The 23,742-nt window shown below is 51.3% G+C and overlaps 1 protein-coding gene across 1 annotated transcript in view; it reads right to left on the bottom strand.

Annotated features, from left to right (window-relative positions):
- Positions 1–5,563: 5,563 nt before the first annotated feature.
- CUEDC1 (CUE domain containing 1) overlaps positions 5,564–23,742 on the bottom strand; it is an 87,618-nt gene continuing 69,439 nt past the window's right edge. The window contains exons 3-11 of the mRNA XM_080924466.1: positions 20,125–20,252; positions 15,390–15,516; positions 14,671–14,863; positions 13,576–13,659; positions 11,669–11,740; positions 10,754–10,847; positions 10,020–10,078; positions 9,032–9,102; positions 5,564–7,017 (exon numbers count right to left, since the gene is read on the bottom strand). Coding sequence (XP_080780592.1) covers positions 9,035–9,102; positions 10,020–10,078; positions 10,754–10,847; positions 11,669–11,740; positions 13,576–13,659; positions 14,671–14,863; positions 15,390–15,516; positions 20,125–20,252 — 825 coding nt within the window. The 3' untranslated portion in view covers positions 5,564–7,017; positions 9,032–9,034. The remainder of the gene's footprint in view (positions 7,018–9,031; positions 9,103–10,019; positions 10,079–10,753; positions 10,848–11,668; positions 11,741–13,575; positions 13,660–14,670; positions 14,864–15,389; positions 15,517–20,124; positions 20,253–23,742) is intronic.

Genomic DNA, 23,742 nt, shown 5'->3' with positions numbered 1-23,742 from the left:
TTGTTGAAATTATGAGAACTCCTCGTGGGCTGGAGAGCTGGGTTTACTGGGTAATTAGGTGACTGCTTCATTTAAATATTAAAAAATTATGAGAGGTGTGCATGCCAGAAGACAACCCATGGGCGATGGTTCTCTACTCTCTGTGTAGAGGTCAAAGACTGAATTCAGGTGCCCCAGCTTGGCATCCAGTACCCTTACCTGCTGAGCCACCTCCTCGCCCCAGCAATTGCTTTAAATGGAAGGAAAGAAATAGTATGTGTTCTTACACAGTATAAGTATTATAGAGTTGAACTATGTAATGTGTTCCAGGCCAGCTTGGACTGCAGAAAGAGACCCTGTCTTAAAACACACACACACACACACACACACACACACACACACAGGCAGGAGAAATGGCTCAGTGGTTAAGAGCACCAACTGCTCTTTCAGAGGTCCTGCGTTCAAATCTCAGCCACCACATGGTGGCTCACAACCATCATCTAATAAGATCTGATGCTCTCTTCTGGTGTGTCTGAGGACAGCGACAGTGTGTTTGTATATAATAAATAAACAAATCATTAAAAAAAAAAAAACACACACTCCTCCTCTACTGAATGGGTCTAAGTCGAGGAGGGCACAAGGCAGGAAAAGGAGAGTGTGGTCTCATTGCTGTTCTCCAGGCTGTTGGTCTGCTTCCCTTTCTAGCTAAGCATTCCTTCTAGGATGCCCACGTCTGCAGCCCCCACCACCACCAGCCACAGTTTCCTCTCAGTTCTGCCTGTTTACTTGTCTAAGTCTATCTCCCTGGACCATGTTTCTTTCATGACAGGAACTGGGCCTGCCTCTGCTTACACCCAGCCTGGGGCAGGGCTCACCACTGGTTTTTCGTGAGATTTCTAGAGAACAGCACAGATAAATAAAGCCAAGGTAGGACAAATGAGGCTGTAGTGACCAGAGGCCTCTTCTACCTGCCTGTCTGCCAGCACACAGCTGGTGCAGCCCCCTGAGCCCTTTCAGGTCTTGCCAAAACACACTGTCTGTGTGGAGATTTTCTCCTACCCTGCCATGCATTGAGTATGCCCGGTCACTTTTACCTGTGGCTGTCCACTGCCTCAGCGATGAATAAATACTTTTTATAGTCTTCAGGGGCTTCAGCTGTTTTCTGTAAAATGGAGATGACCATAGCACCTAACAGAAAGTCTGCTTTCCGTGAGCCTTGGTGCCTGCTTGGAATATCAGCACTTGGGAGGTGGAGGCAGGAGGATCTCAAGTTCAGAATCGTCTGGGCTACGAAACAAGAGCCTGTCTCAGGGGCAGGGATGGAAAGAGCCTTGTTGTAAAGAGTCAGCGCTGAAAAGCACCTGTGCAGTGAGCATATTAATGGTGATTTCCGAAGACTCCCACTTAGGAGCAGAGCGTTCCACAGTGCGATCACATCTAACAGTTCGCAGGACGTTCACAGTCTCCTTGCACTAACAGATGATTGCTCAGAAGACTCCATCACAGACAGAGAGCAACGCTTCGTGCCCATAACTGCCCTGGAGCTCACGTGACTTCGTCTCCTCTCCACAACCAGGGAGAGAGAAGTGAGCTGAGCCTGCTCCACATCCCATTGGAGTTTATGTAATTAGACACATTCTGGGGGTTTTCCCGGCAGGTATTTCAGGGCATGTGAACTGGGGGAAACTCCTAGGGAATCTGAGGAGGCAGAATCAGTTTAGGTTGGTCTGCATTGGGAGCTTGAGCTGCATTTCTAACAAGCTTCTAGGTTGAGGACAGCCAGTCTGCAAACAGGGCGATCAACTTTCTCAAGTTTATACTGAAAATCTGGATGGACTTTCTTGGTGCTGGCATTGAGAGTTCTGCATCCAGGCCACACTCTGGATGACTAGGTCACAGCAAGGCAGGCTGCTGCAGAGTTTAAGCTGAGCCTCATAGCCACCCATGCTAGAGTCACTGGGATAGTCTCCTTGACATGGTTTCCCCCTTTAATTAATGATCCTGAGAGCTGGCACACTCTTTAATCCCAGCATTGGGAGGCAGAGGCAGGCAGATACTCTGAGTCTGGGGCCAGCCTGGTCTACAGAGCAACTTCCAGAACAGCCAAAGCTACACCGTAAGATCCTCTCTGAAACAAAATCAAACAACAACAACAATAACAAATCTAGAATTGACAACTGTAGGTAGACTGTGCCGCCACTCCCCCTGCCCCTCTCCCCCCACCAGGTAGAGTAGGACTTGGCTTATGGGTACGGAAGCTTATATAACTTTAGTGACATTTTACATTTTAAAACACCTTTGTTTTTCAATTTTCACCAAATGTGGCTATATGAACAAACCTTGGTCTGTATGGCTTGAAGCCAAAGATGCATTCTTGGCCTCTTGGGAAAAAAAAAAAAAAAGTTCCACCTTTCTGTGGTTAGCGACATCCACTTCTGCAAAATGACCACCTGGTGGCAGTAGAGTTACACAGACCCTTTTCATCCACCGCCACCCCCTTGCCAGAAATTTCCAGCTTTCTCCTAGCTGGCCCAGATCACTAATCCAACAAATTAATCTATGCTGCGATAATGGGCAGGAGGAGTCCATGTGCTTCTCTCTCAATAGCAGGCTTGCCGCTTGCCGGATATGCTTAAGAGATTGTTTTGAAGCCCAGAGAAAAGAATGCTCACGGGGGAGTTCCAGACAGACTGCTGGGTCACAGATATTCTGGGAAGTAGTTTTGAGCAGGTAGGCCCTTTCGGTTCTTCACAAATTGTACCCATGTGGGGATCCTGGACCTTGTCACCAGTCCTTCTTTTGTTCCCCAGCAGGTAGCTTAACTCTTAGGTATCTACTCTGGAATTCTACTGCTTGGGTTCAAATCCAGGGATACTTACGAAGGATGGAGATCATATAAGAGACCCAACGTCATCTCTGTGCCTCCCTACACCTCCATTTCCTGGGGCGTAAAAATTGGAGTGATACTGATTTTGTATTCTCATGTCAAGGTTAGGTGCAATAAAACACATAAAGCACCCCAGGAGAGTGGCTGGCAGACAGCGAACCCCATCATTGCACCTCACGCCTTACCTGCCTCTTGTTCTTCAGGACTAATTCTCTGATCATTATCCCGCACTGCCAAGCATGTGCTTCAAGACAACTAGGGGACAGAAGTTGAGACTCCAACATAACCACACCAGTTCTTCTGTATACTGCTTATCAGATCCCATGACTTCCTTGCAAGCTGAGGCCAAAATGTATGAAGGGCCAGGGGCACTGACAGGCTCGGAATCTACACAGAAGTTTTACAGAAATCTTTGAGACGTGCAGATGAACATGATGTTCAAGGGCTGATGGTCGAGAGGGACAGGCTGTCTCCATTTCTGGGTCCGGACTTCACGCTCTTTAACCTGGCAAAGTCTCTCTGTATGCCTCTCACTCTGTTGCTGCAGTTACAATCACCTTTGGTCTCTCTTACACTAACAGGAAAAATGGCGCACGGCTCTAAGAACTTTGCTGTATATTAGAACCACCTGAGATTTTTACAATCAAATTCCCAGGCTAAATTGCAAACCAAGTACAATAGGGTCTACGGGATGCTAAAGTGCAAATTTCGGACCTATGTACTTTTTAAGCTACAGTGTTCAAAGACACTTGATTTAAAACATGTTATATGATTCTGGGACTTTTGGGGGCTGTTTCTTTTTAAATTTATGTTTATTACAATTGTGTGTGTGCGTTCCTGCATGCATATGCCAAAGCATGTACTCAGAGGTCAGAGAACTTTCAGGTAGCTTTCTACTTCCACAGTGAGATCTGGGATCAAGCTCGGGTTGGAGTCAGTGCCTTTTCTTACGAAGCCGTCTTGATGGCCCCGAACTTGTTTTCAGACCTGAGTATGGATTAGAATCACCTTCATAGCTTATTACAAGGTCTTCTGGTTGTAACTTTGATAGCTTTTTAAAAATAATTATTTATTTAGACTTTTCAAGACTTTTCCTCTGTGTAGCTGTGGCTATTCTGGAACGTGCTCTGTAAACCAGGCTGGCCTCGAACTCACAGAGATCCACCCGCCTCTGACTCTGGAGTGATGGAATTAAAGGTATGCACCACCACCTCCTGGCTGGTAGATAAATAGCATTTGTAACAAGCATTTGTAACAAGTACCCAGGGGTGCTGGTACATAGAGCATAGAGCAAGGAGGGGTCCCTTTTCTAACCTAAAATTCTGTGATCTTGGTAGGTCACTTAAAGTAATGTCATTTCCTTGTCTGTATGGTGGTTATTGGGCAAGATCAACAGGAGACTGTTAGCCGGGAGTCCTGGATCTAACTTCATTGCAAATTTGAAAACAAAACCCAGAATTGTTGATTTGATTGGTCTGGGGTACTAAGTTCAAGAGTTTTGAAAAAGCATTGGGCACTAGTAGCCTAACACCATGGCTTCCAAATTCCTGTGTCTATAGGAACCACAGATGGCTTGGTTACACCCTGTTTCTGACTTAGAAGGTCTGGAATGGGGCACTTCTTTTTTGAAATTTTTGATTTAAAGTGTGTGTGTGTGTGTGTGTGTGTGTGTGTGTGTGATGTGTTGTGATGTCAGAAGTGAGCATCAGATCCACTGGAGCTGGAGTCACTGGCAATTGAGAGTTGCCTGACATAGTTGCCGGGGGAATTGAACTTGGTTCCTCTACAGGAGCACTTAGCCACTCAGCCTAGCTCTCCGGAACCTAGAAAGCAAGCATTTCTACACGTTCACAGATAGCTCTGCATATCTTTGGTGCTGCATAGCTCTAGAATATTGATGAGTAACTGGCCTAAGTTAGGAAGAGAATCTTAGTTTGCCTATATAGCATGCCACCTGACTTAGCACCAGCCCATCTGTATCTGTTAGGGTTAAGGTAGGACCTGAGGGAAGGGCGAGGGGGACAGTTTCTTATATCCTACCGTGAAATTCCTTCCTTGGGGGAAAGAGCCCTGTCGAGATGACTCTGAGCCCAGAACAAGAAACATAAGCTGTTAAAAGCTGCAAGGCCTTTGGCTCCACACAAGGAAGAGTTTTAACCTTGAGAAGCTCGGGTTTCCTTTTTCAGTAGCCACCAGCATCCTGTCCCTGCCCGCGTACGGGTGAAAGGGAGTCCAGCTCAATTGGGGACTGAGGAAGCTAAGATTCCATTCCGTTGCGTTCCCTTTCAAGTATAAGGTGCACACTTCTGTGTTGCACACCTAGGAGCCTCCTGTCGCCTGAAGTCAGCATTAATCCCTGCTTTGTTGTTTAACGGGGGAGACACGGGGGAGACACGGTGAGGCTTTCGCAACCGGTTGGGTTTCTCCACCTCGTTTTTTGTTTTGTTTTGCGAGGCAAAGAGGCACAGAGGAAGGAGGCTCGCTAGACAAAGCCAGCAGGCCGCACAGGCAGCAGGTGTCACCGCCTGTGGCGGTGTGAAGAGCGTTTGTGGACCTTAGAAAGAGCGCGGAGAGATGGAGATGGGAAAAGCGAGACATGTGGCCCAAGAATTGGCACGACTCCAAAAGTCAAACCCTCTCCCCTGCGGAGGCAAAAGGTGGGAGGGTCTAGCCCACGCCGCCGGCCACATCAGAGCACCAAGAGAACACGAAGTCTTTATTACCGGAATTCCTATGAAACAGCTCCAAGGGAAAAAACCACACACTGGAGGGGGGAAAAAAACAAAGTGACACACACACAAACCTAGGCCTTCCCCGAGCGCGCCAGGCCTTGGAGCATGGAGGGCCCAGACTCGTCTGGAGCTCAGTTTAGCTTCCTAGGGGCTCCTGGGGGTGGGGAGCTGTCTTTCTCCCCAGGGGTCACAGGCCTGGCTCGGAGCCAACGTGGTCCCCACCCCCACCCGGACTGACTGCGCAGGCTTCCAAACTCGGTCGCTTTCAGCGTGCACCACTCTTCCGAGCCCGGGGAAGCTCGACTAACCCGCAGGCGTTGAGGCGATTGAGGTCTCAGTCCCACCAGGACCCTATTTTCTGCCAGTCCTTAGCAGCCAGCACCACCCCAAGCATTGGATCCCATTCTCAGCCAGGACCCCCGCACCTGCCCAGGCTTCCCAGACTTCTAAATGGTGAGCGCGTTCCCAGGTCAAGGGATGAGAGGCACACAGATGTGGCCTCTGTCCCGTGGCAGTGGTTGGTGCCGGTTCCTTAAATCACCTCTGGTTCTCCACCTGAGGCACCCCGAAAGTCCTCGTTCTAGATGCTAACCGCCCCACTTGCACTTCAGCCTGCCTTCTCACTTGGGATCACCCCCACTCTGAAACCCCAGCGCCTCTCCATCTTACAAAACAGCAGGACTGGTCCAGACCCTGAGGTACTCCACTGTGATGTAAATTTAGAACCAGCTTTTGTGTTCTGCCAAACTAAAGACCCTGCCTAAACAGAATCCTCCAGCTCCGGGGGGGTCACTCTCCCCATCTCTGCTGGGTCAAGTGGAGGCTGCTGGAGGTGACAGCCAGCCCTTAACAGAAGCAGTCCTATAAGCTGGACCCGACAAGAACTAAGTGTCCAGAGTTCTGTGCAGGTTGGAGCCAAGAGTCAGCAGTCCCCAACAAGGCTGAGGGGCAGGAGACCTTTGTGTGGGGGGAACAGGGTGTTGGGGGAGGGTGTTTGCTCAGACCCACTATGGCAGGTCAAGAGAGATAGGAAAGAAGCAGAACTCTCTTCAGACCCAAAGAGCCTCCACATGGGATCTTTCTTATTTTTCTTCTCTTTCTTCTTTCTTTTCTTTTTTCCTATTTTCTTTTTGGAAAGGAGAGGTGGTTCCTGCATTTCTGCTTATCCCCCATAGAGGAGCCAGACTATGGCGGCGTTGTGGCTGGCTGGCTGCAGTCTCAAGGCTCCTCCTCCAATCACAAGCAGCGCTGAAAGTTCTAAGTCCCGTGGAAAGCGGCAGTGGCTGGGCTGGACTGTGGCTGAGGACGCCTTGGTGTGCAAGCACCGTCTGTCTGGGCTGCAGCTGGAGGGCACTGGTGCTGCTCTCTGGTTGCCTCCACCCAGTCAGAGCCTCTCTGGCAAGGTGAAGCTGCTGGCACCTGAGAAGTAGAGAGAATGGAAGTGTTCGTCCAGGAGGAGCTCTGCCACTAGCACCTCCACCTTCTCCCAGAGGTTCTAGGTCATTCTGGAACTCTACTTTGGATCACACCCACTGCTCAGGTGCAAGGACCTTAGCAGCCAGACATGGACTGGGAGACTGAAGTGGGAAGGAAGCCTGTGCGTGGTGAGGCCTCATAAGTGGGAGACTGCCCCACCCATCTGTGTCCTGTTAGCTTCAAGGAGCTACACTAAGTCAGAGGACTCCTAGGCTAGAATCCCATGAGCCTCAGATGCCAGACTTTTGCTCAAAAGACTCGTGTAAAAAAAAAAAAAGCACAAAAGTGGTTTTGGTGGCACACACACCTCTAATCCCAGCACTCAGGAGGCAGAGGCAGGTGGATCTCTACAGAGCTAGCTCCAGGACAGACAGGGCCATACAAAAAAACACTGTCTCTAAAAATACCAAAACGTTGGGGAGAGGGGTTGGTGGAAAGATTAACAGGGCAATGGAGACATGAGTGATGTCAAGACAGATGGCAAAAGCTAGGAGGGGGGAGAGACTGCCTGCAGGGAACTGACGGGACAGACAGACACACTGTAGGACTAGAAGGTGCAGCAGGGACCCAGTAGATCTGGAAGAGCAGCTCTGGTGGAAGACAGTTGGTCCCTTTGAGAGAGAAGGGAGAAGACTGAAGAGCTTCAAAGGCAGAGCAATGAGTAGGCATGGAGGGAGAGGGAGGAGAGACAGGCTCCCAGGAGGGGGAAGAGAAACCAGGGATCCTGAGGCGATGGGTAAACCAGGCCTTGACTGTGGAAGAAAACATCAGAAGGCACAACAGGCTCTGGAGTTGGCAGGTGACCACCTTGATCCAGTCCCTTTCTGGAGCCTGTCAGTTTGCAGTAGATATAGGAATATCTGGTTTTTACAGTGGGGAGTGGGGAGGGGAACCAAGCTGGAAGAGTCAGAAGTGATGAGCAAGTTTTAAGATGAGGTGGCTTTGGGAGGAACGCCTTTTCCCTAGGGACCAGTGGGATGGAAGAAGGGGCAGGGGTGGGTTATTTCCCTAGCTGCCCTTACTTGGGTACCTAGGAAAAGTGGGGAGCTGGGATGCAGCTCTGTGGGTGAGGAAATTCAGGGCAGCAGGGAAGAGAGCTGAGAGAAGAATGTGGAAGAGGGACAAGATGGAAGGGGGCAGTTGCCTGCATTTGCTAATCATGTCCTCTGTCACCTGGGCTTTATCATCTCCACAACAGGGCCAAACCTGCTGCACCTGCACCACAGCTCTAAAAAGATGCAAAGTGCCGAGAGCAGGATAGCCACTGGGCAGACTAACAGGTGGATGGGCAGGCAGCTTCTCACGGGCACTGGGCACTGAGGCACCTGGAGAGGTGCAGGCATGCCTAGCTTCTGCAGGAGATGCTGGCATTCCCTAGTACAACCCCCCCTCAAATGAGTTTACAGAGGAGATTGGAAGAGAGGCAGCCCAGCCCGGAGGGTCCAGGCAGAGGCAGTCATTCCAGGGACTATCTCCTGACCTTCAGCAGATCTCTGACCATCCAACCTAAATAGGGAACTGAACACAGTTCTTCATGTGCATGGACACCACAGTGTTTCTTATGTTATTCTCTTAATAGTCACTGTGTGTCCTGGAAATGTCTCGTCAGTGGGGTTGCAAACTATTCAAGGTCAAAAGCTGATTTGGTTTTTCTGTTCAGAGAATCTATCAAAGCCAGGTATGAAACAGTAAGTCTGTAATCCCAGCACTTGGGAAGTGGAGGGGTTACATAAGACTATATTTACACACACACACACACACACACACACACACACACACACACACACACACACGCTGCTTTTGTAGGGGGAAACCATGTGCCCTACCACAAGAGAAATGAGCAAGGACCACTGTTGCTAGATCTAGTCTAGCATCTCTGGATCATTAGATGACACGTGATGGGTGAAGGGTCTTTGCCCTTGTTGCTCCTGGATGCAGCTGCGGTCCCAAGCCTTACCTCTTACTGTCCTTCTCTTAGAGCCTCTTCCACCTTAGGCACCTCCTGCCGCCTTCCCCGGAAGTCTTCCTCTGAAAGGCAAAGAGAAAAGGCCTCATCTTCCACCATGGAGAACCTCATTTGGGCCCGTCCCCAGGCTGGGCAGGGGAGCTGCCTTAATTCTGTCCCTGTGCTTGGATCTTGACACCCCAGGCAGCAGTGTGTGGTAGAGTAAGAGACAAAGGCAACCTGGATGCTGACCTGGCTCTACCACTGAGCTCTGAGGCCTTGGACAAGTCTTACCCTTGTCCGGGCTTCGGTTTTTTAACCTATCAAATAGAACTATCCAGACCTCCAAGGCCCTCTAGTCTTTGTATCTTGTGTCTCCCAACCTTTTAAGAACCTAATGATGACAGTTCATCCATACTTGGCCTAGAGAGGTCTTTTGACTTCTTAGGACTTTTAGAAGGTACTGGGTAAAATGTTCAAGGTCTTTAGACTGAAGCTTTCTTTCTTCTCCTTTTCTTTCTCTTTCTTTCTTTGTTTCTTTCTTTCATCTTTTTTTTTTTTTTAAAGACAGGGTTTTTCTATGTAGCCCTGGCTATCCTGAAACTTGATCTGTAGACCAAGCTGGCCATGAAATCACAGAGATTCTGTCCCCCAAGTGTTGGGATTAAAGGCATGTACCACTGCTACATGCTACTAAACTTTTCTAACTTATGGCTGTCTGTGTATGAGGCTTGCCAGTCTATCCCTCATTCCCTAGAGACCATTCTCCAGGAACAGTGCCTGGAACCCTGGGTTCCCCTTCAGGGACCAGGGAAAGGGGGCAGCATTGTGTGCACCTTGTAGCAAGGAACCACATTTCTGTGGGCTACCTGCCTGCTGACCCTTGACATGTCCCCCAGACTGAGTGCTCTCTTGCTGAATACTAAACACTCAGGACCTCCTCTTGAAGGGTCACCCATCCCAAGCAACTTGGAGTTTAGTGTTCACTGCCTCGCCTCACCATAAGCATGGCCCTCCACGTCATCCAAAAGGTTGGCTGTGGATGCGGCAGCCCCCAGCCTGCCAGACTGTTCAGGAAAACTATCCCAGAGATGAATAGGTATTGTCACAGCTTGTTCAATCTGCCTGTACTGTCCTAATAATCCACCAACCTCAAGAGGCTTCTACTACCCTCCTGTCCCCAAACTGCCTAACGGTGCCCCCTTCTAGGCCCCTCTCCTGGGGTCAATGAACTATCTATCCAGGCCTGACACCCTCACTCTGGCCCCATTACTAGGGAGAGGGAGAGTGACTTTCTCCCTGTTCTTCAGCTACTCAGCTTTCAACATCCCAGGCCCTGTTGGATAAGGGCGAATGAGAACTTTGGTATGGAGACAGGGAAACATCTTTTCATTCAAAAAGCCAGAAGTGAAAAAAGCAGGCCTCTGGAGACTCGGCTGCAGGGGACCTAAGAACCAGTTCAACTAGCGAAATTAGGGAAAGCCTCCGTGATTTTCAATGGGAGGATGATGTTTTTCTCCCAAAATGCGGATGACTCAAGGCCAAAAGTAAAGGAGACACAGGAAGGACAGCGTCCCAGGGAAGGAACACAGGAACTGATGACGGGGCTTCCTGGTTCACAGATCAAGGAGGGGCCGCTACAGAGCCACATCCCACTCCGGAGGAGGGTTCAGCCCTTCTCCATCACTGTCGCCTACGCTCCCCACCCCACCCCAGGGCCAAGCAGAAGGATACGACTGAAGCTTCGGTAAATGTTTCTTCTTTGACTTCCTCATTTTGGTCTTCTCAGAGAAGGCTCGGGCGAGTTCAAACAGCTTCCTGCGCGTGGCTGGGGCAGAGAGACTCGTGAGCCCTTCATGCTCCAGAGAGCCAGAGCATCAGATGGCTTCCCTCCAGGTTTGGGGGCAGCCAGGGCAGCACCAGGCCCCTTGAGTGGGGACTGGGAAGAGGAAAGTGACAGGAATTGCAGACACCAGTGCCACCTAGGGAGCAAGTGCGCCGTCCCAGGCCCGCCTCCAGGGGCAGCACCAACCACCGCTAGTCAAGTACACAGCAGCCTGCTTCCAGACCAAGATCCGGGTATTCCTTCCCTGGAGGCCGACAACCGTGGCTCTTGGCTTTCTTTCCCGCTCGCCGACTGCCACAGCCATCCCGCCCCTCCCCTGCCACCTCCACAGTTGGTCCCGGGATTTCCATGAGTCATCGGAAATTTTCCCTGAAATAAAACCTTGAAAGAATCCAGCTTCATTCCCGCAGGTTATGAGTCTGTGAGACTGGAAAGGACAGGATGACAAAAGTGGGAAGAGGTTTCCCCTATCCCAAAATGTCTGCCATTCCCACAGAAAGCAGACTCAGCCAGTGACTCCTGTCTCAGCCAAGCCCTCACGCCAGAAAATGTGAACACTGACACACATTATTTTTCTACAGACAGCTGGCTCAAGAGGATTTAAACTTAATTTGTCTCCAGACTCAGCTGCAGAATAAAGGAAGACAGGAAAGCTGAGGGAGCTAGCCTGTGATTAAAATGTCACCCGAGTTCACCAAGAGTCGACAAAATCTTCAGGGGTGGATGGATCTCTCCCTCTCATGAGACCACAGGGCGTGCCTCAAGAGAGCTGGGACCAGGAGGGGACAAGGAGCAGGACTCACATTTTCCCATGTGTTTCAACTTGTCCCTGAATAAGGCATCTTCTGACACAGTGGGGTTGGTATCACTGGGTCCTAGAAAGAGGAGACACCTGCTAAGGGACCAGGCCCATTGGGTCTCCGAGGTCCCACTAAGAGAGAGAGAGTAAGCCAAGGCCCTAGAGAAGTAGGTCATAGGGTACTCCGCCATGGTTGTTTCTTTTATTACAGCAAAGATGCAGACTTCTTCCCTAACCATGGGAGTTTAAGGCAAAGTTGCAAGAGTACTGCCTTCTTGCAAGGTGCATTTTCCTCTTCGGAGCAAAGGAGGGCAGCCTTAAGATCTGCTGCACGTGTGGGAAATCGGGTGACCTTGGGTTCCAACCTCTCTAGCAGGTCCCATATCGTCAAAGCCATGCTGGTAGCTTGAAATGAGCTGGCCGGGGAGATCTACACCATGGAAATCCCCTCGGACCACATATCAGCCTTCTCCTGCACCCAAAGCAGAATGTTAACCGTTTGCGGGTACATCATGACCCTCTGTGCATCCTAACTCTGGTGAACTGAAGCAGAAAAGACAGGGAGCCAAGAGCGCCTCCCAGACGCTGAACCGCGATGAGAGCAGAGCTCAGCTCAGAGTCAGAAAGCACTGAGCCACCCGTGCGAGGGTCTCTCAGGGCCCTCACCGCGCTGTAACTTGGCTCATCCTGAGTCACCTTGCCTGCTAACTTCCCTTTCAGTCACTCTGATCCAGCTCAGCAGCTCCAGTGTCCCTCATTAATTTGGGATCAAGGACAAGAAGCTCGGTGAAAACTCCCAGCTGAACATCTGGTGAGGCCTAAGCTCCTGGCTGCTTGCTTATGAGTCATTTCTATGGGATTTTCTTTCTCTGAGCTGGGATTAGTGGGGCACCTTACCCTTCTGTTCCTGCCTTTCCAGCTCAACTGTAGGATGGAGGTAGCTGACCCAGGATTAGTCCAGGGACCAAGGATGAACAGTCTCTGTCCACACTCCCAACCTCAGCTCTGCTGTAGTCTACACATCCCAGTGATACAGTCACCCTCTGGCCTGTCAGCCCCAGTGCTGCTGGCAGTGGAGGGAAGTCACATGTAGTCTGAAAGGAGTTGGGGGGCAGCAAAGGACAGATTGTAGACTTTGTTCTCTGTCCCCACCCCCTTTTAAATGAATTTTAAGATTTATTTATTTTTTTATACTTGTGAGTACTCTATCAGCATGTACACCTGCATGACAGAAGAGGGCATCAGATCTCATTACAGATGGCTGAGCCACCATATGGTTGCTGGGAATTGAACTCAGGTCCTCTGGAAGAGCAGCCACTGCTCTTAACTACTGAGCTATCCCTCCGAACCCTTCTCTGGTAGTCCTTGTTGAACTATCTTGCACACCATGCTCAGAATTTCTCTTCCCCCTGTTCCCCCCCACATCATCGAGGGCAGATAGTCCTCAGATACTAAAGTAAACATGCCCCTCCCATTCTCCCTCTCTCCCTGTTCGTGGGCTAGATACAGTTCACATGTACGTCTTGCCTTTGCTGGTGTACCAATTAGGCATTGAGCCTCGTTAAGCCAAACCTCGCAAGGCTCTACGACCTCCCTACTCTCAGTTGCTGTGAAGAGACATTACATGGTTCAGTGTGTTCTCTAGTAGTCCAAGATGCAGAACTAGCTGGGAGGTCAGCCAGCCTGTGGTAGGTAACCTACAACTCCCAGGGCAGCAAGACCCCAGGGCCACTCACTCCATAGGGGCGATACCTCACTCCACAGGAAGCATCCCTTCTTGCTTGTTGAGGGGCCTCAGGTCCCACTCTTGATCTGTTTCCTCATCTTACCCCTAAGTTCTCATATTGAAGATAAAGTTGGGGTGTGGACCCACCGAGTCCTTGAGGCTCTCCCTCAGGACAGCAAGCTTACCTGGGACAGAGGAGGAGAAGCCAACATCATTTCCAACGGCCACATTGCTGGATTTGGATTTCTGGGATTCATATTTCAATCGATCTGGAAAAGGAGACAGATTCTATCAGGGAAGTGAGCTCTAGGGTGCCGCAGGATGCTGAATCCCCCAAAGAACAAGCATGCATGTACACACACACACACACACACACACACACAAGCATGCATGTACACACACACACACACACACACACTCATCTGCTAATTCTTTAAGAATTTGTGATAAGAGAAGCAGCTACCTAATAAGCATTTGCAATGTTGGAATGTCAGAATTAGCAACTTCCCAAGAGTCTAAACTTATTTGTTAGCTTGTTTTGTTCTGTTTTTCAACACAGGGCTTTTCTGTGTAGCCCTGGCTGTCCTGGAATTTGATCTGTAGTCCAGGTTGGCCTCAAACTCAAGAGATCTGCCTGTGTCTGCCTCCTGAGTGCTAGGTTTAAAGGTGAACACCACCACAGCCTGGCTCTAGCCAGGCCATTTTTATGCTACCTGTGGGCCTGCTTCCTCCGGCCCATACCAGCAGCACAATCTGCTCCCTTCTTCCCAAACTCCTCAGACTCCTTCCCTTCCCTCCTTCCCTTTGTGACCATTACAAGACCACTTCTCAGCACTGTCTCTAAACCCTACCTGAAAAGGAAAGGCAACTGGTTGAGGAACAGGTTGACCCACCCTGCTCTAACCTCCTCCATTCAGGAAGCCTCCCACTCTGGCACCCATGAAGCCAGTCACCTTGCTCCCAGGGCTCAAGACATGGTACCCCTGCCATGTGGCTAGAGGCGGATGGGAAGTGCAGCATTTCTTTCCCTGTTACCCACGCCTAGGCTAATGCTGAACTCTGAAAGATAGAGGGCAAGGCCCAGTGAGCGTGCCCTTCTTTTTCTGGGTTCTCAGGTGTTTCCAGCCCCCACTGAACCCAGGAGCTCCTGCATGACCCAGGTGGGGCCATTAAGCAGGTTAGACAATGCCTAGCGTGCTGGCACACAGCACAAGGCCTCCTGAGGTCCGAGGCTCCTGCCCATGTCATTCTGTTCTTGAATGGTGAGGCTTGGTGCCCACCTCTCTCCAGGGCAAGGAGGAAGTCCCGGTTTCGCTGCAACTCCTTCATGAATTCCTCATTCTGCAGGAAGAGGGCGATCCTCTCATCCTCCAGGTACTGTTTCCAGCGGCTGTCCTGGTCGCAGGCCATGGGCCCTGGAGCCACAGGTGGGGCTCCCTCTCCATTCATAGGCTTGGAACCCCCAGGGTGACCCTGAGAAAGAGTAAGCATCCACATCACCTACTTAAATCCATGTAAGCTATGCGTACAGCTGTGCTTTCCCAGAATCCTCCAGCCTCGTCCTGTGCCCCCCTGCTCCCAGTCACTAGCCAGAACTTGCTGGACAGCTCAGAACTGTGCAGCAGAATTAGAAAGGACATCAAAAGGACTTTTCCTCCCAACCTAGGGCTGCCTCATTCCTTCCTCTGGAACCTAAACCATCCTGAAAATCAGTTTGCAAGCAGCTCAAGCAAGCAGGTGTGTGCATGGACTTCCAGTCTCACACTTCTCCACCCCGGCTGCATGCCCCACCAATAGGTACCCCATTTCCCTCCCTCAGCCTGAGGCGATGGCTACAGCCAGAGAACCTTTCTTTCCTTACAAATGCTAATCCACAGAAGCTGACCAGCCTGAGCTTGGAAAAACCAAGAAGTAAATCTGCCTGGCACAGACCATGACGTAGCCTGGAAGAGATGCTGGACAGGCAGGTAGGCATGAAAGTTCCCGGGCAGCTTCTTACCTGAATGCTGTCCAGCTGCTGAGGAAGGATTCGGAGAAAGTCATCTGGGAGGCTGCCCAGCAGGGGTGGGTTCCAGTTTCTGTAGCGCCTCTGGCTTGCAGGTTGTCCAGAGCTCAGGACATCAATCCTAGGGGATGGGAGATGAGGAGAGCAGGGAGCAGTCAGACCTTAGCCAGAGTTAGCTTTGTTGGGCAGATGGAGATCTTACGCAGACTGTCCAGTGCCCACACTGCCTTTAGAACAAAGGCTCAGGCATGCGTTCAGCTGAATGAGGGAAACAGCAGACCAAGAAGGAAGGCAGCCAGGCCAGGGGCAATGGGGATCTCTCTCTTCTCTCCGGGGCTCTCCTCAGTCCGCTCTGCTTTCCTCAGCTTTGGCTTTGGGCTTAGGCTACATTCCTGTCACTCAGTGTCTCTGGGGCAAATGTCAATGTTATGGATTTACATACAGACTTTATGAATGTCCCCTACAGATGGGGGAGGGGGGATTGGATGGGTCAGATACTTCTGTGCTATGTCCCTAGGGTACCAGGGCTGAACTGCTAAATAATAGGCACCCCCCCCCCTGCCCCTAGCCCTCAACAGCAGACAAGTAGCCTGCCAACAGCCTGTTCTCCCCTTGTTTGGGAGCTCCCCAAGATTTCTGGTCAATAAGCAGATCTGAGTTCCCATTCTAGCTCAACTACAGCCAGCAAGGGGTAGGGAGCATTGGGGAGCCCTTGGTACAAAATCAAGACCTGGCTGGCCTCCTGCCCAGGTACTGGGTCACACACAGACACTCCCCCCCCATGAGCTGCAGGTTGAACTGAGGGGGCCAGAGTTAGGTTCTTGTTTCCAAGGGATTCAATGGGGCCTCTCTTCCCAGACCAGGTGTGCCTGTGCTAGACAGGATAGGAGAGGAAGAAGGGCCTGGTTGCCCTGACCCCAGGCTCTATCCCAAGCCCAGGCCTGAAGGCAGCCTGGAGCTGGGCCAGGAGCTCCAGGGCTCCTTAGCAGCCTGCTGCGTGGCAACCGCAGGACACGTGTCCTGCTGAATCAGGGAAATGACACATGGAGAAGGCAGGCGGCTTGGGGGTGGTGGGGGCCATGCTGGGCTCAGCCTGGCTTTGATTTGGCCTCCAGCTCCAGGAACCCCTCCACCCCCTCACTGGAGGGGAGCTTTTCCGTCTGCTGCTAACTTGTGGAAATAACTTCCTTTCCTTTTCTATTTCGGGCTGGTGGCCCAGTGGGTATGAGGGGAGGGCTGAGGGGAGGCCGGGGGCAGCAGCAGACGGATAAGCAGCTGCTAAGTGCTAGGGGGAGCTCAGCTCACAGCCAGAGACATGCAGAGATATCCAGAGAGGAGCCTGCAGGGGAGCCCGGGGCTACATTTCCTCCACAATGTTCTGCCACTTAGGTCCCTGTCCCAAGTTCTGGTTTCCTCCCAAGGCCCATCTGTCAGCCCCACAGACACCACTTCCAGCCGTAAAGGCTTGTCTGGGCTTCCTTTGCAGCAAGGTAAACACTCCAAGTCAATTATACCTGGAAGCCACCCAGGATGGCTGTACAGGGAGAGTCCAAACTCTGACCGAGACCCCTCTAGCTATTTCATCTGGGATGCCCACGGGGTGAGGGGCTGACATGGGAAGAATTCCTTTTCTTCCAGAGTTTTCCCGGGCAGCTGGGCACGGGTTCTGGAAAGACAACCAGTCATCCTCTTCCGAGCCCTGGGGTGAAGTCATCCTCAGCTGCAGGGGGCCAGCCCAAAGGGCAGCCCAGCAACTCCATTGTGGTTGGAAAGGAATGGGAGAAATGAACTCTGAGGTAAAACAATTTCCACACAAAAAAGCAGGCAGCCTGTGGAGGGGCCTCCTGGGCTGCTGAGACTCAGGCAGCCAAAGGGAAGAACTCAGTGGGGGAGGGGGAAGGAGATGGAGGATCTTCAGGTACTGAGCCCCCAGAGCCCCCAGACTAGAATTTCAAGCTGATGGATGACCTCACGCTCACTTACTCACAGAATGTTGGACCACCTGACTGGGAAGGATTTCAGACATGGGCCTTTCGGGAGGGGGTTTTAGTGGAGTCTGGACGTGCAGTTCACATGGGCCAGAGCCTGTCACAGGTCACATCATTCAGGAAAAACCTAGGTAAAGGATCCTGCCAGGTTTGCTTCTCTGGAATGGCCCTGCCTCTCTGGACCCAGCAGAACAGTAACTGAACTCTGAAACTCTGCCCTGTCACTAGGCTCATCCCAGGGACACGGTGACTGAAAGGGACCAGATCACTAGCCCTTCTCAAATGTAACCTTCAGCAGCCAAAGATTTTTAGAATATCAGTCTGTCGTGGCATAGTCCCATGGAGTTGCAGGGTAAGGTGTGTGCTCCTTGAAAGGTCCACAGAGCCCCCATGACTGACCCATGTTCCTCTCCGTTCACTCTGATGAAACTATGCTTGCAGGAGCTCCTCAAGATGGCCCCCTCTTCCTGTGTTTCCTGCGCACACACCAGTTCCTCTGTCTGAAACATATCTCTCACCTCAGTTTCACTAAACTAAGGAGTTGTGGATGTCAGACCATGGCTTGGGCAGCAGCTTCTGGGTCCCTGTGTTCCTGGTTCTCCTAAATTTGATCTACAGGAGAGGGGTCCAGAAGACAAGTCACACACACACACACACACACACACATTAAATGTAATTTGAATATTTAAGTACTTTGGAATAAATATTCTAGTTTGGTCTGCAATGTCACCCGCAGACTTGTGTGGCTGAACTCCTGGTCTCCAGCCAGCGGCACTGCTTTGGGAAGCTGTGGGCTTTTTACAAGTGGGATCTACATCACTAGAGGCAGGCCTGGGAGGTTGCAGGGGCCTTTGGCTCTAGACCAGCTCTCCCTGCTTTCCTGATGTGAAAGCCCCATGGCCCTGCCCTCTGCTCTGTCATACCTTTCCTGCCATAAAGGACTAAAATCCCTCTCACACCGTGAGCCAAATAAGCCTCTCCTCAATCAAGTCCTTGCCTTCAGGTGTTTTGTCATAGCAACATAAATGAAATAGATTAAGACAGCAATGACACAGAAGTCAAGCCAGGTGGTGGTGGCACACACCTCTAACCCCAGGAAGGACTCAGGAAGCAGAGGCAGGTGGATCTTTGTGAGTTCCAGACCAGTCTGGTCTACAGCGCTAATTCTAGGTCAGGCAAGGCTGCACGGAGACCAGTGTGGGAGGCAGGGTGGGGGGAGTCATAGGAAAGTCACTTAGCCCTGATCTCTGTAAGCTGCCATGGGTGTGACCTCTCTGGAAGTGTCACCAAAGTCTCTAAGCCCCGGTCCCCAGCCTGTATCTCTTATACACTGTGGACTCAACAGAGGGCCTCTATCCCACCCAGCTAACTCTCCAGACTCTCAGGACCCAACACTACAAGCTGATTTCTCAGCAGGGAGGAGAGGACACAGCAGTGAAAACTGATTGCCTCAAAGTCAGATGACCTGGGTTCACACCCCATCCTTGGCCATGGAGACGGCGGTAACCTTCTGAGGCTCAGCTCTGTCAGCTATGAAATTGGCTACGGCACTGCTTACCACTTAAGTACTTAAGTCATTGAGTAAAGGACTGTGGCCGCCTCTGGCATTTGAAGGGTGTTTGGCAAATGGCAGCTGTTTTTACTGGCTCTCTGGGTTCCCCGCTATCACTGTGCTGGGGCTCCTAAGATGTCTAGAATTGGGGATCACTATAGCAGTTCCCCCCTGGTATCATCTCCTCTTACCCGGTCTGTCATTGTCAAAGACAACAGCTCCTGGACAAAGCAACCACACCTTGGCTCTAGCATCTGCCGAACACAGAGCCCAGAAAGCAAGCACTTCACATACAGCAGGCATCACAGGCACTAGCTTCATTTTAAGATTCAAATAACAAGAGTCTCAAAGCTGAGACAAGTCTCTGGGGTCCTTGCTGTCAGTGGACCCCAGTCCTGTCTCCAGTCATCAAACTAGCCCAGAAGAAGACACATCTTCACATTGCTTAAAAATCCTTCCAACATCACTAGCTCAGGGATGACAGACAGTCATCCCACTGGTGACTGATGGGCTTCCTGGGGGGGGGGGGGCTGGGTTTGGAGGGATTCTGAGCTTCATCCTGCCTCAGCAGGAGACAACACAATGATTAATTACTAATGTGTCCACGGGCTGGGGAAGGGAAGGGTCAGTACAATATTTCATGAGCTCATCTTCCTACCCTGCCTCTCCCTTGATTACACATTCCAAGAACCCGGAGGCTGAGCCATATTTAATTAACTGTATCCCATAGGCATACGCTGCTATGGCCGACTTTTTACATGGGTTCCAAACTCGGGTCCTTGTGTTTGCTCTACACACTTCAGGGACAGCCAACTCTCTAATTTTCACTTAACCGAACCTGGAACTTACCGATTTGGCTAAATCATCTGACCACTGGGCTCCAGGGATCTGCCTGTATTTGAAATACCGGCTATTGGTGTTACAGATGTGCCCAGCTTTTACATGTAGGGGGCTAAGAATCCAAGCCCAGGCCCCCTTGCTTGTACAACAAGCACTCTGCCCACAGTGTTGAAGTTTTTGAAGGTTCTTTCCAGGTGTCCTGTGAAAATGTCCCTTGCCACTGCACAAGTTTGCAGCTAGTAGAGTAATGTTTGCCGTGGGGCGGCCAGCTTCCCACTGTGGTTTAAACAACCTCAACTCCTATCTCCACCTCTACCCACTATGCTCGGAGATAAAGATGGACTCTCACCGGGGAGGTGGAGTTGGAGGAGCCATCAGGTAAGGCCGGTCAAACACGTGCATGTGGTACGCTGGCGGCGAATACACAGGCGGGGGCTCTTCCTCAGAGCTATCGGGCTCCAGAGTCCTTTCCAAGATCTAAGTCAGAGAAAACAAAGAGAGATGTAGTAACAGTTATTGATTAGGATGTAAATAATCCATCCTTGAACCTCAGCGGCTTTCGGATGAAACCGAGGATAGGCGAGATTGTGACTTAGGGAGTTTTGCTCATTGCTGCTGGGAGCTGCTCCTTGGCGATGCCAGCCTTCTGTATTAACACTAACACGTGGCTGCCATGACCCCTCAATTCTACTTAGCAAACAGGACAACGCACTGTCCCAAAGGATTTGTTCATGGCAGCAGCATCTGGCCAAGCAATGGTCGAGAGCAGCAAAGCACAGGGTGGAAGAGAGAGAGAGCGAGGGTTGGAGAGAAGGGGAGGAGGGCTGGGACTCTGGGGTCTGTGGAAGAGGGTTATGGACCTGGGTGCTTGCCACGTGGCATGTACGTGCTATGAAACCTCACTGGACTGCACACTTGACACCCGTGTTCTTTCTCTGTACTTGTCTCTGATGATGACATCATCCATACCCTCCTTCGGCACACTTCCACATCTCTTATCTTAACCCCCAGTCTGGGAAGTTAAGGCCCATTTTATGGATGAGAAAATCAAGGCCTGGGTGTATTTTATTTGTTTTGTGGTGCCTGGAATTGAACACAGAATCTCACACACATGTGGCAAGAACTCTACCACTGAGGTATGGGCCAGTTCTTTTTTACTTCTATTCAGAAATAGGGTTTCACTAAGTTGCCCTGGCTGGCCTTGAACCTGTCTCATTATTTCTCTTGGGAAGATGTGAGGAAGAGAGAACACCAATGACTGGCCAAAGAAGTGATCTCACCCAAGTTTAAGAGTGCCTGCCCCCAACAACTGTATCATCAAAAGACCCAGCCCAGCATGAGTAGCACCCCCCTGAAAGCGCCATAGAGCCCCGAGTTAGCTAACCTCTCGAATAACCCAGCATCTCTCAAATCCATCTGCAGCTGGGGCAAAAATGTTTACCACTGGGAGGTGGCTATAGGAGAGAGGGAGGGGCTAAAATCACAGGTGACCCTCTAATGACCCTTCCTGCCTTCCATGAGGGAACAGGCCCAAGCTTGCCAAAGAACTGGTGCAGGAAGTCAGAGCTGTTCTGACTAAGATGGTAATGGCCATGTCACAGCTCAAAGGACCATAGGTCATATCACTTCTGATCCTCCTGCTCTGTCTGCTGAGAATCAGATTACAGGCCCCGTGAGGCTGTGGTCTGGTTAAGTAACAGGGCAAAACCACTCACTGGATTTAGATTGGAATCTTCAACAGGGACCTTGGGTTTCTCGGTCACGCCTTTCCCTCAGGCAGCCTGCACACCTAAGTAAGCTGCTCAGGGTGAACAGCCCTGTTGCCTACTGTCCCTCTGGACCCTTTTCTCTTCACTGAGAAAGCAGGACAGGGAGAAGCAGAGGATGATGTGAAGTCAAATTTCTCTGATCCAGTGGATATGAATCTGCCCCCCAGAAGCATCTGGGCAGATCCCTGTCACACACCTGAACCCACCCCACCCCTACAGCTCTGTTCCCACTTTCTCAGAGACCAAAGAACCTGGGAAGGGCTCAGAGACCCTGACTGGTTCAGCCCCTAAGTTCCCAGACCCACTTGAACCCTGGGTTTGTAAAAGACACCCCTAAAGCTGTGTCTCTGCTTCTGCCGAGCCAGGTTCCATTGATATATCTGACCCCTAGCCCAGCTGCACCTAGAACGGGGAGGTCGGCAGGACTCCCTGGCAGTGAGCACGCACACGCACTGCAGCGCTCTGCACGCCAGCCTGACCCAAGGAGGCCCCCGCCCTGGAATGCGTGTTCTTTCCTGTGAGGCGGAAAGTATTTAAACAGATGCTTCTGCAGAAGAAGAATGAGGCTGCCTGACTGGCCAGGACACTGCGCTGCTCACCCCACATTCCACCAGGAAGGAGAGGGATGCAGGGCGGGGGATGGTATAAGGAATGGGTTCCTGGTCTATGGTGACAGCCCCTTGCCTAGCACAGGAGCAAGATCCTAGGGTACCCAGAAGAGTGGCTGTTGCCTCCTCCAGCCCACATACCCCCGTTTCTGACAGTCCTTGGCTCTGAGGAACAGGGTCCAGGCCTGGTCTGGTGAGAGGGAGAAGAGAGTTCCATGGGTTTCTTCTGATCTGTGGTGTGCCCCTGGACTCAAGGAGCACGGGGAGGCAGGGTGCATTACAGTACATACAGTAATACAGCCTCTAGAGAGGAATGCTTGGTAGTGGGGAGGAGACACGTGGTGGGCAGGCCAGCTCCAGAAAGGAAAACCTGTAGTCCCAGAGAGGGAACCCCAGCATCTTTCTGCCCACCCCCCATATTTCTGGCTCTAAAGGTTCTGTGGTCTGTAGCCTAATTCCCTGGGTGCCCTCGGGTCCAGAGGCTGGGAGGGAGGCAGGCTCTGAGCCATCTATCTGACAGGAGCTGTTTCTCGTGACAAGGATACCCCTTGAGACAGCCCACCATCCATCAGCCTCTAGAGACGGGGCTTTTTCCAGTCAGCAGTTTTTGTCATGCTTCTTGTTCCTCGTAAATTCTCTGCAGTACTTTGTACTGGCTCAGGAGCTGCCTGCCAGTGGGCCCACGCAGGCCTCCGAAAGGTGGGGGTCGGGAGAATGCCAAGGGTGGCCCAGAAGGGGCTCAACGTGGACAGCAGGCTGCTTGGGAACAGAAGTGCAGCACGGTCCGATGCCTGGGGCTGAGGAAGCCTTGCAGAGACCACGGGCGCTGTGGGCAAAGCAGAAAACGCCCCACCTGCCAGACTGTGAGGACCAACAGGACCATAGAGAGCCAAAGCATGCAGGGAACTTCCAGCTCACACTGGAAGAATGCACCTACACATGCACACATGCACAGGATCTCACACCTCCTTTCAACGAGAAGCGTCTGGATTTTCCAGTGTTCTCTTTATTGACTAATCCAGGCAGGCCAAAGGGGTCGTTCAAGATATGACACCCATATAAAACGTTGGTGGCCCCCACTAGTGATGCCAGTCTAGGGGGTGTGGAGCCACTAGCAATCCCTGCAGCACCATAGCTAGCCAGCCTTGCCGAATTAGCAAGAGACTCTGTCTCCCAAAACAAGGTAGCTGGCTCTTGAGGAACAACATCCTAAACGGGTCTCTGGCTTACACACACACACACATGCACAGACACACACACACACACACACACACACACGCAAACACTAGTAACATCTACTCATTGCAAACATTCCCCTTTCACCACTATGTGCTCAGGGAGAAAACACCACACTGGCACAAGTCATATTGTTGCCCACACAGCTTCTCCGTGGAGAGAGAATCCTAGAAGCACCCGATAGGGGAGGGAGGGAGAACCAAGGAGACCGGGCTCTGCAGTCAAATCTGGTCCAGAGTCCTCACATAAACAAGGAGGATGACTGACTGCTCTCATCGAGTTTGAGGAACAGAAAAGATGCATTTCTGAAGCGGCAGAGATGCCCAAGATAGGCTGGACCCTGGAGAGAGTGAA

Source organism: Micromys minutus (assembly GCF_963924665.1).
Source record: "Micromys minutus genome assembly, chromosome: 10".
Lineage (NCBI taxonomy): Eukaryota > Metazoa > Chordata > Mammalia > Rodentia > Muridae > Micromys > Micromys minutus.
The sequence above is the reverse complement of the archived record's forward strand: the minus strand, read 5'-3'. Positions and strand labels throughout refer to the sequence as shown.